The 13,131-nt window shown below is 37.6% G+C and overlaps 1 protein-coding gene across 4 annotated transcripts in view; it reads left to right on the top strand.

Moving 5' to 3' along the window:
• The window catches only part of nf1a (neurofibromin 1a), an 88,221-nt gene that overhangs the window by 17,766 nt on the left and 57,324 nt on the right, over positions 1-13,131 (top strand). For all 4 annotated transcript variants that reach the window (XM_067366097.1, XM_067366094.1, XM_067366095.1 and 1 more), the window contains exons 14-29: positions 185-298; positions 3,360-3,439; positions 3,523-3,646; positions 3,822-4,068; positions 5,226-5,299; positions 5,450-5,533; positions 5,611-5,955; positions 7,446-7,585; positions 7,729-7,851; positions 8,163-8,246; positions 8,363-8,479; positions 9,558-9,739; positions 9,833-10,044; positions 10,436-10,597; positions 11,209-11,312; positions 11,446-11,581. In XM_067366097.1, the coding sequence (XP_067222198.1) occupies positions 185-298; positions 3,360-3,439; positions 3,523-3,646; positions 3,822-4,068; positions 5,226-5,299; positions 5,450-5,533; positions 5,611-5,955; positions 7,446-7,585; positions 7,729-7,851; positions 8,163-8,246; positions 8,363-8,479; positions 9,558-9,739; positions 9,833-10,044; positions 10,436-10,597; positions 11,209-11,312; positions 11,446-11,581 (2,328 nt within the window). The remainder of the gene's footprint in view (positions 1-184; positions 299-3,359; positions 3,440-3,522; positions 3,647-3,821; positions 4,069-5,225; positions 5,300-5,449; positions 5,534-5,610; positions 5,956-7,445; positions 7,586-7,728; positions 7,852-8,162; positions 8,247-8,362; positions 8,480-9,557; positions 9,740-9,832; positions 10,045-10,435; positions 10,598-11,208; positions 11,313-11,445; positions 11,582-13,131) is intronic.

Here is a 13,131-nt window from a genome sequence, read left to right as displayed (position 1 = left end):
GCTCCTTTAATTCTCATAAGAAGCTCTAATCCAACAGCATTTTTGTTTTCTAGTGTAAATGTTTTCTGGTTGGTTTAAATACTGGGTTATCCAGATTAGGTTTTGCAAAATTAGCAGCAGAGTTGTAGTTTAAGGATAATTCTAATCAAATTTGACTCCACTAATTGCATTTTCACACCATCAGAACCCAGGGAAACCTGGTCAAGAGATCCAGAACAGCACAGCTGAGCTCATCAAAGGTCTGGTCCAGCTGGTTCCTCTCACCCACAGTGCTGAGCATTCCCAGGAAGCCATGGAGGTAAGACTGTTGGTTTTCTTTGTACCTCTTAAGCTTTATTGGGATGGGACTAGTTCTCTAAATAAGGTTTGACATATACATCATACGTCTTTTAATTTATTATTTGTTTAATATAATTTAAATTGATTATAAACGCCCCATTTAAGTAAACTTTGCGAGTTTATAGAAGTGGCTGCTTATAATAAACTTGCATAAGTGAGCAGTGAAATCTAGACAAGCATCTTAGATTTACCTGACACTGATATTAAAATGGGCAGTCTGCATTTAAAAAAATATATATTTTTATCATTTTATTTTTTCGTCAGATACCATCCATATTGAAATAAAATGAATGCATACTGCAGATTGGTGTGCAAACAGTAGCTCAGTTAGGTCAAAAAACACACAAGGAGAAGCGTTAGTATAATAAAACATCAGCAATGGCAGAAATTCATATTTGGACAGGATTAGTATTACCTGAGGTAATTTTTCCAGAACTTTTTTTTTAGAAGGTAAAAGTCACTGTAATCTTTACTGACATTGTCCGTAATGATTACTTACAGTCAGGTCCATAAATATTGGGACATCGACACAATTCTAATCTTTTTGGCTCTATACACCACCACAATGGATTTCGAAATTAAACAAACAAGATGTGCTTTAACTGCAGACTTTCAGCTTTAATTTGAGGGTATTTACATCCAAATCAGGTGAACGGTGTAGGAATTACAACAGTTTGTATATGTGCCTCCCACTTTTTAAGGGATCAAAAGTAATGGGACAGATTAACAATCATAAATCAAACTTTCACTTTTTAATACTTGGTTGCAAATCCTTTGCAGTCAATTACAGCCTTACGTCTGGAAGGCATAGACATCACCAGATGCTGGGTTTCATCCCTGGTGATGCTCTGCCAGGCCTCTACTGCAACTGTCTTCAGTTCCTGCTTGTTCTTGGGGCATTTTCCCTTCAGTTTTGTCTTCAGCAAGTGAAATGCATGCTCAATCGGATTCAGGTCAGGTGATTGACTTGGCCATTGCATAACATTCCACTTCTTTCCCTTAAAAATTTCTTTGGTTGCTTTCGCAGTATGCTTCAGGTCATTGTCCATCTGCACTGTGAAGCGCCGTCCAATGAGTTCTGAAGCATTTTGGCTGAATATGAGCAGATAATATTGCCCGAAACACTTCAGAATTCATCCCATTGCTTTTGCAGCAGGGTGAAGTCACATCATCAATAGTCACATCATCAATAAATACAAGAGAACCAGTTCCATTGGCAGCCATACATGCCCACACCATGACACTACCACCACCATGCTTCACTGATGAGGTGGTATGCTTTGGATCATGAGCAGTTCCTTTCCTTCTCCATACTCTTCTCTTCCCATCACTCTGGTACAAGTTGATCTTGGTCTCATCTGTCTATAGGATGTTGTTCCAGAACTGTGAAGGCTTTTTTAGATGTTGTTTGGCAAACTCTAATCTGGCCTTCCTGTTTTTAAGGCTCACCAATGGTTTACATCTTGTGGTGAACCCTCTGTATTCACTCTGGTGAAGTCTTCTCTTGATTGTTGACTTTGACACACATACACCTACCTCCTGGTGAGTGTTCTTGATCTGGCCAACTGTTGTGAAGGGTGTTTTCTTCACCAGGGAAAGAATTCTTCGGTCATCCACCACAGTTGTTTTCCGTGGTCTTCCGGGTCTTTTGGTGTTGCTGAGCTCACCGGTGCGTTCTTTCTTTTTAAGGATGTTCCAAACAGTTGATTTGGCCACACCTAAAGTTTTTGCTATCTCTCTGATGGGTTTGTTTTGTTTTTTCAGCCTAATGATGGCTTGCTTCACTGATATGACAGCTCTCTCATATTGAGAGTTGACAGCAAATAGCACACTTGAAATGAACTCTGAACCTTTTATCTGCTCCTTGTAAATGGGATAATGAGGGAATAATGCACACCTGGCCATGGAACAGCTGAGCAGCCAATTGTCCCATTACTTTTGGTCCCTTAAAAAGTGGGAGGCACATATACAAACTGTTGTAAATACCCTGATTTGGATGTAAATGCCCTCAAATTAAAGCTGAAAGTCTGCAGTTAAAGCACATCTTGTTTGTTTCATTTCAAATCCATTGTGGTGGTGTATAGAGCCAAAAAGATTAGAATTGTGTCGATGTCCCAGTATTTATGGACCTGACTGTAGATTGCACATTTCAGACAGGACTAAAATCAATGATAAGCTCTGGTATTAATTACTTTACACCACCTCTCTATGTAAAAAACTAATCCTCTCCGAATAGGGCTTTATTTGTACCTCTTTCCATTTTTCATGTACAGTATCTCTCACTACTATACAATTGTTAACTATTAAAAATTGCTTTTGTTAATTGAAATAAAGCTGAAATTAAATAAAATATAAATATTAGATTAAAATGAAAAAAAAAAATGAAATGAGAAATGTTGCTTTGGAACTGAAATAAAATAAGTTTAAATACAATTACTAACAACGAAATAAAAATAAATTAAAGTCTAACTTCACTGACATTCTTACCCACTGTATTGTTCCAGTGCCAGTAGTATATGTAAATGAACAAAGAATTACTCATTCTCTGTTACCTGGACTGAGAAATTTATATTTATTTGTCAGCAAAACTTCCCTTTTTAAAGTAACAGTAATGTTAATAAAACTTTAATACATCAGCTCATCCATGAACACGATTTCCGAGTCCTGTCGGATTGCTTTCCATCAGCTGTGGAGGTGAAGATGACACCTCCCATGATTCCATGCTTGTTCACGGCATCGTCAAGCTATGCCTTAGCGAAACTTACATACTGAGCCTTTAATAGAAATATAAAAAATAATAACAAAAATAAACTGTTGAAAATGACGAAAGAACTTAAAAAAATGACTAAAACATCAACTAAAATGAAAAAGAAAAAATAAATAAAACCAATGCAAAATAATTATTAAATACTGTATTAGTATATAAATGATACTAAAATAACACTGCCACTCTGAACCCTTATAATTGAGCATTTTTTTAACAACAGAATTGATTTGCTTGATCTCTTATTCTCCCCCAGGCACTGCTGGTCTTACATCAACCAGAAACCATTGAGCTGTGGAACCCTGACGCACCCATTGAGACCTTCTGGGACATCAGGTGGGCATGTTGTTAAGGTTGGTTAAAGTTAAGTTGGCAAGTGGAAAGATTATCTTACTATATTCTCCTTATTCTCCTCTCAGCTCTCAGGTCTTATTTCTGATCTGTAAGAAGCTTATTGGACACCAGATGATCAACAGTACAGAGATATTAAAGTGGCTCAGGGAGATTCTCATATGCAGGAACAAGTTTCTCTTAAAGAACAAGGTAAACAATGAACCATAACTGATATCAGGTTCTTTATTTTTAACCTGTGGTTCTGTGCTCTTTAGTTCAGAATTACTAGTTAAGTCTATATGTATAAAATGTGATGTTTGAACAGTATTTCAGTAAGTTGCCTAAAATAAGCTAATTCGGTTTTATTTGCTCTGTTGGTCTGCAGGAGTGTGCCACACAGGGCAGTCTCATCCCCATCAGCAAACAGGCCCAGACCAAGCTGGAGGTGTGTCTCTACACCTTTCTGTGGAGCCCTGACGCAGAGGCTGTGCTGGTGGCCATGTCCTGCTTCCGGCATCTCTGTGAGGAGGCGGACATCCGCTGCAGTGTGGATGAGCTGCCTGTGCACGCGGTTCTGCCCAACTACAACACCTTTATAGAGCTTGCCTCTGTCAGCAATATGATGGCTACAGGTTGGTGCTTAATCATCTCTGTGACACAGAATCAGACTGCCAGCTTTAAACTTGTGGGACACTATAATTTTTCCAAGGTTATATTCAGCTAAGTTTGAGTACCACTGAAGTGAACATGGGCTGCACTAAGGGGTGCTTCTCAATATCCCTCCTCGTTTCCTCGCTCCTCCGTCCTCCATCCTATGACCCCGAAACTGAACTCAGCCATCTTGAAGGACATCTCAATCCTCTAATTACACTGCGAGGAACGAGGAGTGAGGAAGCTTCCTGAGGAGTCATGAGCGAGGATACACAGGTGTATCCTTTGCGGGAGTCGCATGTATAAATTATCCTCCCCCTGCATATCTGTCACAATAATTTAATTGTATGCTTTACTTTTGCACTTTAAATAAACATCTCACATACATCTTACATCTCACATATTTCAACAGGGCATCTTGCTTAATTAATATTTATTAAAAAAAATTTTAACTTCCAAACTTTGAAAAAAACATGAGTGCAGCTGATGACGCTTTAAACTGACACTCAACGGAGCAAGGATATCATTTCACTTGATTCAATTCCTCCTTCCTCCTTTCTTTTTCTTGTTTCCTTCCCTTGCATCCTGAAGGTGTGGTGCTAAGATGTGAGGAAAGGAAGCGAGGAGAGGAAACGAGGATGCACAAATAAGAATTGAGAAGCACACCTGGTTTTGTTATAATTTTCATAATATTTTAAATATATATATTTAGCCACATCAATATCAAATGTTTTATTCAAAAAAAAAAGAAGAAAAAGAAAAAAGAGAGAAAATTATAATGCAAAATAAACATGATTACTGCAATATTTATTTATTTTAATTTATTTTTGGCCATAAAAAATTGTATTTGATACTGATGTACCAATATAAATATGCTAAAGCTATATATGTATGTATGCATTTATTTATTTATGACCATTAATATGGCATTTGATACTAATGTGTCAATATAAATACACATTTTTGTCTTTTGAAATAAAAATATATAGCATTTGATGCTCATATGGGAAAAATGAATCATTGAATGATTTGTTTTGAAGTTAAAATTGTGATTTAGTGGCATGGTTTCTTGGAAAGGGATTCTTGGTCTCATTGCAAAATAAAACGGCCATTAAGCTATGTTCATTTGTTGGTTCAGGACGCAACACGCTTCAGAAGAGAGTGATGGCACTGTTAAGAAGGATAAAGCACCCTACAGCTGGAAACATAGAGGTGAGGATATCATTGTGTCTACATATGCATGTTTCAGATTTTTTTTTTTGCTTGTTGTTATTAATTGCTAATCATTTAGACTCATTGCAGCTCTTTTTCAAAACCTTTCTTATCTTTAGTTGACTCAAATTTGACCTTTTTCACTGTTAGGCATGGGAAGACACACATGCAAAATGGGAGCAGGCTACTAAACAGATAATCAACCACCCGAAAAACAAAGTGGAAGATGGACAGGTAGTTAAAACAAGACTAATCAGTCAGTTATACAGTTGGTTTTCTTCCCCTGCCAACTATTTTCTCTCTGTCCTCAGGAGTGGATCAATATGACAGGTTTCTTGTGTGCCCTCGGAGGAGTTTGTCTTCAGCAGCGCAGCACCCCTAGCCTAGGCACCTATAGCCCTCCCATGGGCCCCCTAACTGAACGCAAGGGCTCCATGATCTCCATGGGTTCTTGTGAGGTGAACAGCGAGACGTCTCTTAACAGGTTTCTGGAGCGTCTGCTGGCTCTGATGGTCTGTACACATGAGAAGGTGGGCATGCAGATTCGCACCAACGTCAAAGACCTTGTGGGACTTGAACTCAGTCCAGCTCTCTACCCCATGCTCTTCAACAAGTTACGCAACAGCATCGGACGTTTTTTTGACACCCAGGGTCCGGTAAGAGATTCTAGCTTTGACGTGCAAAAGTGCACTTTTTATAACATTTTTAAAACATAAATATCAAATTAATTATAAATATAATATTTAATATCAATATTAAATAAAATTAGTGCAGAATTAAATATTGTTGTTATATAAGAATTAGCATTCAGGAGCAATACTGTGCATTGTATTATATTATTATTATTTTGTATTATTTCTAATTATAAGTTAAATATCTTGTTAATGCATTTTATATTTGTATATTTTATGTGTTATTTATTTATAACACAATTAAATGTAGTATTATTGTATTACAATAATTGTCATGAAAATAGCACAATGCAAAAATGCTTTAAAATGTATGCTTCATTTTTTAATAGGTAGACTGGCTATTTTAACAACAGATACAACAAATTAACTTGACATGCATTCAAATGCCATGTATAGTTTTGGCCACAAGGTGGCAGGAAACCATTGTTCTCAGAACAATTCAGACTATGCAGTCTTTTTAAAGGATTTGTTAACTTTTAAATGTAAATTACCCTCAAGCCATCCTATGTGTATATGACTTTCTTCTTTCTGATGAACACAATCAGAGAAATATTAATAAATATCCTGACGCATCCCAGCTTTATAATGGCAGTGAACAGGGATCATGAGTATGAGCTGAAGAAAGTGTCTCCATCCACATCCATCCATCATAAACATATTCTACATGGCTCCAAGGGGGTAATAAAGGCCTTCTGAAGTGAAACAATGCATTTGTGAGGGGAAACAAAAAAAAAAAATCCATATTTAACAAGTTATGAAGTAAAATATCTAGCTTCTGCCAGACCGCTTTCCGTTTTCAGTGTAAGAAGAAAGTGTAAAACTCTAGTAGTTCAAAAAGCTTACGCTACGTCCTACGCCTTCCCTATTCAACTTACGGAACCACCGCAATGGCAGTTCTGTTTCTTTCGTAACTTGAATACGGAAGCCGCTCTGACTGAAGCTAGAGATTTTACTTCATAACTTGTTAAATATGGATTTGTTTTTGTTTTTTTTACACAAACAGATCACATTGCTTCAGAAGGCCTTTATTTACCCACTTGGATCCGTGTGGAATATGTTAATAATGGATGGATGTGGATGGAGACTTTCTTCAGCTCATACTCATGACCCCTGTTCACTGCCTTTTATATGGATGCATCAAGATATTTATTAATATTTCTCTGATTGTGTTCATCAGAAAGAAGAAAGTCATATACACATAGGATAGCTTGATGATGAGAAAAGCTTGGGGTCATTTTCATTTGAAAGTGAACTAATTCTTTAAATACCGTCTACTCAGAACACAAGGTCTGTTTTAATCAAGAATGTTCTGACATGCATTGAGCACTGTGGAAGCTTTGTAAATTTGTTACTATTCATTTTATCAGCACCGTGTCACATTCTGCATAAGCATCAGCCACATTCTCCATAGGCATCCGCATCTTTCCTACACTTTGTCTCATTTTCTTCCCCAGGTTCCCATTACAGACACTAACACACTATTTGTAGAGCAGACCATCGCCATCATGAAGAACTTGCTTGACAGTCACACTGAAGGAAGCTCAGAGCATCTCGGTCAAGCCAGCATTGAGACCATGATGCTCAACCTGGTTAGGTAAGACTTTACCCTTTCAAATGCTCTTATTCACACCTAAAGCTATTTTGATATTAGCTCTGGATTTGCATGGATGAAAAGAGCATCTAAAGATTTTTCTTAATGCTATCTCTATATCCATCTCCTTTTTCTGTCATTCTCAGGTATGTGCGTATTTTAGGGAATGTTGTCCATGCCATTCAGATCAAAACCAAGTTGTGTCAGCTAGTGGAGGTGATGATGGAACGCAGGGATGACCTCTCCTTCTGCCAAGAGATGAAATTCAGGTAAATTTACACTAAACTAAAATCTGGGGTTGGCGAGATTTTTTGGGGGTTTTTGAAATGATCACCAAAGCTACATTATATGATCAAAATACTATAAAAACAATAATATTGTGTAGTATTATTACAATTTAAAACCTATTCATTTTTGTTAAATGCATCCTTGCTGAATAAAAGTATTAATTTTTGTAATAAGTTTTGTGTTTATCCATCTCTGATTTGCTTTTTCACATTATTGTAATCTTGATTTGTTGTGATCATTCAGTTTGTGAGTCATGAGGTTATGGATTGTCTGACTTTGCTGCTTTTCTCAGAAATAAAATGGTGGAGTACCTCACGGACTGGGTGATGGGAACCTCCAATCAAGCAGCGGACGATGACATCAAATGTCTGACCCGGTATCGCCTTCGCAGTTTCATAGCATTTATTAAATGTTTAGTGCCTTGAAACCTGTCGTTTTGTCCATTGCATGTTCTTTTCTCATGCTTTGTGTTTATTCAATCATGTTGTACAGAGATCTGGACCAGGCGAGTATGGAGGCAGTAGTTTCACTGTTGGCCGGTCTTCCCCTGCAGCCTGAGGAGGGTGATGGCGTTGAGCTCATGGAGGCCAAATCTCAGCTTTTCCTCAAGTAGGATCATTAAACCAACTCTTTTGTTTTGTCCTTTATAGAGAAGCAATTATGCTTTTTTTTTTTATTTTCAGCTTTGTTTAGTGTGTAATATTGCTGTTTGAGCATGGAAAATGCCTGCAAAGCACAAAGTCCACTCCAAAGGGAGTTATTCTCTATTTCTATAAGCGCTGTTTCTGAACTTCCTGAAATGCCGCAATTCCTTGAATGTAACACATCATAATATCCCTCATTTAAAGGTGCTAAAGAGGATGTTTTAATAAAAGGGGCAAGGCCTGGTTGAGTTGCCTTAGTTGTGTATTGAAATCTGCAGTTATGGTAAGGGGTGTGACAGTTCCAAAACGCACTCAAAATTGCTGACCGATCACAGCACACTGGTCCAGTCGACCAATCAGAGCACATTGTGCTTTCCAGAAGGAGGGACTTTATAGAGACAGGAATTAAAAAGAGCATTACAGACAGACTGCAAAGTGTGGAAGCTTGTTTCTGCCACTAAATTAAAAATAAAAAAGGTAAGGAGTTTTTATCTCGAAATTGCAAGTTTACATCTCGCAATTCTGGCTTTTTTTTTCTCAGTGTTGCGTGATATAAACTCACAATTGCAATTATGACTTTTTTTTTCTCAAAATTGCAAGTTTATATCTAGTAGTTCTGACTTTTTCTTAAGGTTGTGAGTTATAAAGTCAGAATTGTGAGATATAAACTTTTAATTCCCCCCCAGAATTGGACTTTATAACTCGCAATTGCGAGTTTATATCTCACAATTCTGACTTTATTTCTTACAAATTTTTTTTGTCTTGCAATTTGGACTTTATTTCTCGCAATTGTGAGTTTATATTTCACAGTTTTGACTTTACTTCTCACAATTGTGAGTTTATATCTCTCAATTACCTTTTTTTTTTTTTTTTCATTTTTTATTTAGTGGCAGAAACAAGCTTCCATAGCGAAGAGAGGTGCTGCAATAATGTAAACAAATTTGAACATGAAAACGTATTCTAGTAGACCTCAAAAGCAAAATCAAGACTTTGTAAAAGGGTATTATATGGACTCTTAAAGGTCTGATTTTTTCCCCTTTTAGGTACTTCACACTGTTCATGAACCTGTTGAATGACTGCAGCGAGGTTGAGGAAGATGGCCAGCAGGTGGCAGGGCGGAAACGTGGCATGTCCAGACGACTGGCATCTTTGCGGCACTGCACAGTGCTGGCAATGTCTAACTTGCTCAACGCCAATGTGGACAGCGGCCTCATGCACTCCATCGGTGAGAAGTGCTGACATTATCATTTATTTTTACTGTACTTGGTGAGTCATTTTTATTGAAGAAGAAAAAAGTGATTCTGATATCTCTGAACAGGTCTAGGGTACCATAAGGACCTGCAGACACGGGCGACGTTTATGGAGGTGCTCACTAAGATCCTTCAGCAAGGGACAGAGTTTGACACACTCGCAGAGACCGTGCTTGCAGACCGCTTTGAGAGACTCGTCGAGCTGGTCACCATGATGGGAGATCAGGGCGAACTGCCTATAGCCATGGCACTGGCTAATGTGGTCCCTTGCTCTCAATGGGTGAGAGATATAATTTATACAGTTTTGACAATAAGATCATTAAAAAACATGCATGAAAAGTAAAGCAATGCATTTCTGTAAACTCATGTTGAGTTTAGAAATATCATTTTCCCTTACTGAGAAGCTAGGTTCATCACTGTTTGACTTTCATCTGTGGACCATAAAATAAGATATTTTGAGAAATGTCTCAATGTTTTTTTTTTATTAATACACTGGAATTTAATGGGGTTCATTGTTGCTTGGTCCCCAGCCATCTTCAAAATATCTTTTTTTGTTTTCTGTAGAAGGAAAAAAGGTCCCTTAAACACTGTTTCGCTCACTAAGAGTAATACATTGTGTGTTTTGATGGTCTTTGGGGAGCTGTTGTGCTCAATGTTCTGATGGTTTTCAGGATGAGCTGGCCAGGGTGTTGGTGACATTGTTCGACTCTCGCCATCTGCTGTATCAGCTGCTATGGAACATGTTCTCAAAAGAGGTGGAGCTGGCCGACTCTATGCAGACCCTCTTCAGAGGAAACAGCCTAGCCAGCAAGATTATGACCTTTTGTTTTAAGGTAACATGAAACGGTGATGGTCAGAAAACATTTTCAGTCTTCAATGTCTTAGCACGAGTTATTCCCAGAAATAAATATTCCAAGAGAGACCCAAATGTTCAAATGTTTGGTTTTGGAAAGGTTGTTTTTGTTTTTGAAAGTCTGCATTTGTTTGATCAAAAATACAGTAAAATCAGTAATATTGTGAAATATTATTTTCAATTTAAAATAACTGTTTTGCTATCGTAAATGTAATTTATTCCTGTGAGGATAAAGAGGAATTTTCAGCATCGTTACTCCAGTCTTCAGTGTCACACGATCCTTTCAGAAATCATTATAATATGCTGATTTGCTGCTCAAGAAACATTACTTAATATTATCGTTGCTGAAAACAGTTGTGCTGCTTAATATTTTTGTGGAAATCATGCTATATTTCTTTCAGGATAAAAAAAACAGCATTTTTTTAAAATTTTTTTTTTTTATAAATATAAATCTTTTGTAACATTATAAATATCACTTTTAATCAATTTAATGCATCATTGCAGAATAAAAGTATTAATTTATTTTCTTTTAAAAATCTTATTTTAAGTGCGTAGTGTATACGCACTTAAAATCTGGCACACTGTTTGCAGGTGTATGGAGCTGCGTATCTGCAGAAGCTTCTGGAACCGCTGTTGAAAGGAATCATCACGACTCCAGAGTGGCAGCAAATCAGTTTTGAAGTGGACCCCACCAGGCATGTTTACATAGTTAAACTCATATTGTTGACACTGTTTAGTCAGGTCATGCTTTCTCTTTACTTTTAAAGAAAAGGGGTTTCTATCGTTGTCATTCTTCCAAAATGTTTAACTTTTCTGTTTCCTCTTTAGGCTCGAACCAGCGGAGAACCTGGAGGAGAACCAAAAGAACCTGCTGCAGATCACAGATCGCTTCTTCCTGGCCATCATCAACTCTTCAAGCGAGTTTCCTCCACAGCTGCGCAGTGTGTGCCACTGTCTGTATCAGGTATGCTTACTGCTTAATGCCAGTCTGCTTTTTTTTTTTTTTAACCACTGTTACTGCATCCTCTGAATGACTGCATTGAGGCTGTCTTTCATGCTTGGGCATCCACTGATCAGTCTTCCAGTCACTTCTAACAAGAGAAACTGCTCTTATCCTCTCTTGCACCACTGCTCACCTTTGCCTGTCTGTGAACAAATATATCAGACAGTTTTTTTTTTAGTATCTGTTTCTCTCAGATACACTACCAATTAAAAGTTTGGGGTCGGTAGGATCTTTTTTTTTTTTTTGACAAAAATTTCTTATGCTCACCAAGGCTGCATTATTTGATCAAAATACAGTTAAAAACAGTAATATTCTTAGATATTATTACATTTTAAAATAACTTTTCTATTTAAATAAATTTTAAGTGTAATTTATTCATGTAATGGCAAAGCTAAACTTTCAGTCTTCAGTGTCACATGATCCTTCAGAAATCATTCTAATATGCTGATTTTCTGCTCAAAAAACATTTCTTAATATTGTCAATATTTAGCTGCTTAAAGGGGACATAACACACCCAGTTTCTGACAATCTCATGTTAATCATGAGTTCCTATAGAGTAATATAGCATCCTTCATATCTATGAAGAGTCTTTAGTTTAATCAGATTTATAGATACAGCTGTACCGCTGCTTTCCGAAAAAAGGCGAGCTCCTGTAGCAGTGCCGTGGGCGGAGCTAAAGAGTCACCACACACACAATACATCATCGCATTTTGATTCACTATACGTTTGTGTTGTTTACATTATATGCACTTACACGCCGATTGCCAACAAAACACAGACATTTGATGCAGTTTTACTTACCGCCTGCAGTTCTGACTCATGACCGGGATCTTTTATCGTTGGGACCGCTCCATCTTTCAGTTTTAAATCATCAGCAAACCCCGGGTCGATCTGGGTCTTGTCACCGAAATGCCGAACACACTTGCACAACATTTCTGCCCTGGAAAAACAAACTGCATCCACTGTTCCCTTAACGCTGGGTTCTTTGGGAAGCAAGGTTATCTTTCCCTCACAACGAAAAACACACTTCTTTGGTGACATTGTTGATTTTGTGGTCTAAAAGCAAAATGACAAAGCTTTCTCGAGCAAGTCCTGTGCAGCGCTGCTGCCGACTTCCGTAACCCGAACGAAGCATGTTGATGCTCTTGCTCTCACTCCGGTTGATGTGTGCGTGCTCTTCCGGGAGAAGTGCCCATACAAGGAATTCCACCCTTATGACGTCATACCCGGGCCATACCGGAAAAAAAACCTTCCGAAACTTATATGAACCCTGAAAGAATGTATTTGGCACTGAAATACTCCGTCATGCGTCCAACTCGTTTTTTGAAACTTTGGCCATGTTTAGCATGTGAATCCAACTCTTTAACAGTGTAAATAAGTCAGAATGCATGAATTAGCATTAGGCATCCCCTTTAATATATATGCGGAAAACATAATAATTCTTTCATTATCCTTTGGCATTGTTACAAAAGATTTCTGTTTGAAATAAATGCTGTTCCTTTGAACTTGCA

This window comes from Chanodichthys erythropterus, chromosome 17, assembly GCF_024489055.1.
Source record: "Chanodichthys erythropterus isolate Z2021 chromosome 17, ASM2448905v1, whole genome shotgun sequence".
In the NCBI taxonomy this organism is placed as follows: Eukaryota; Metazoa; Chordata; class Actinopteri; order Cypriniformes; family Xenocyprididae; genus Chanodichthys; species Chanodichthys erythropterus.
Note: the sequence above shows the minus strand (reverse complement) of the source record. Positions and strands in the feature narration are given on the sequence as shown.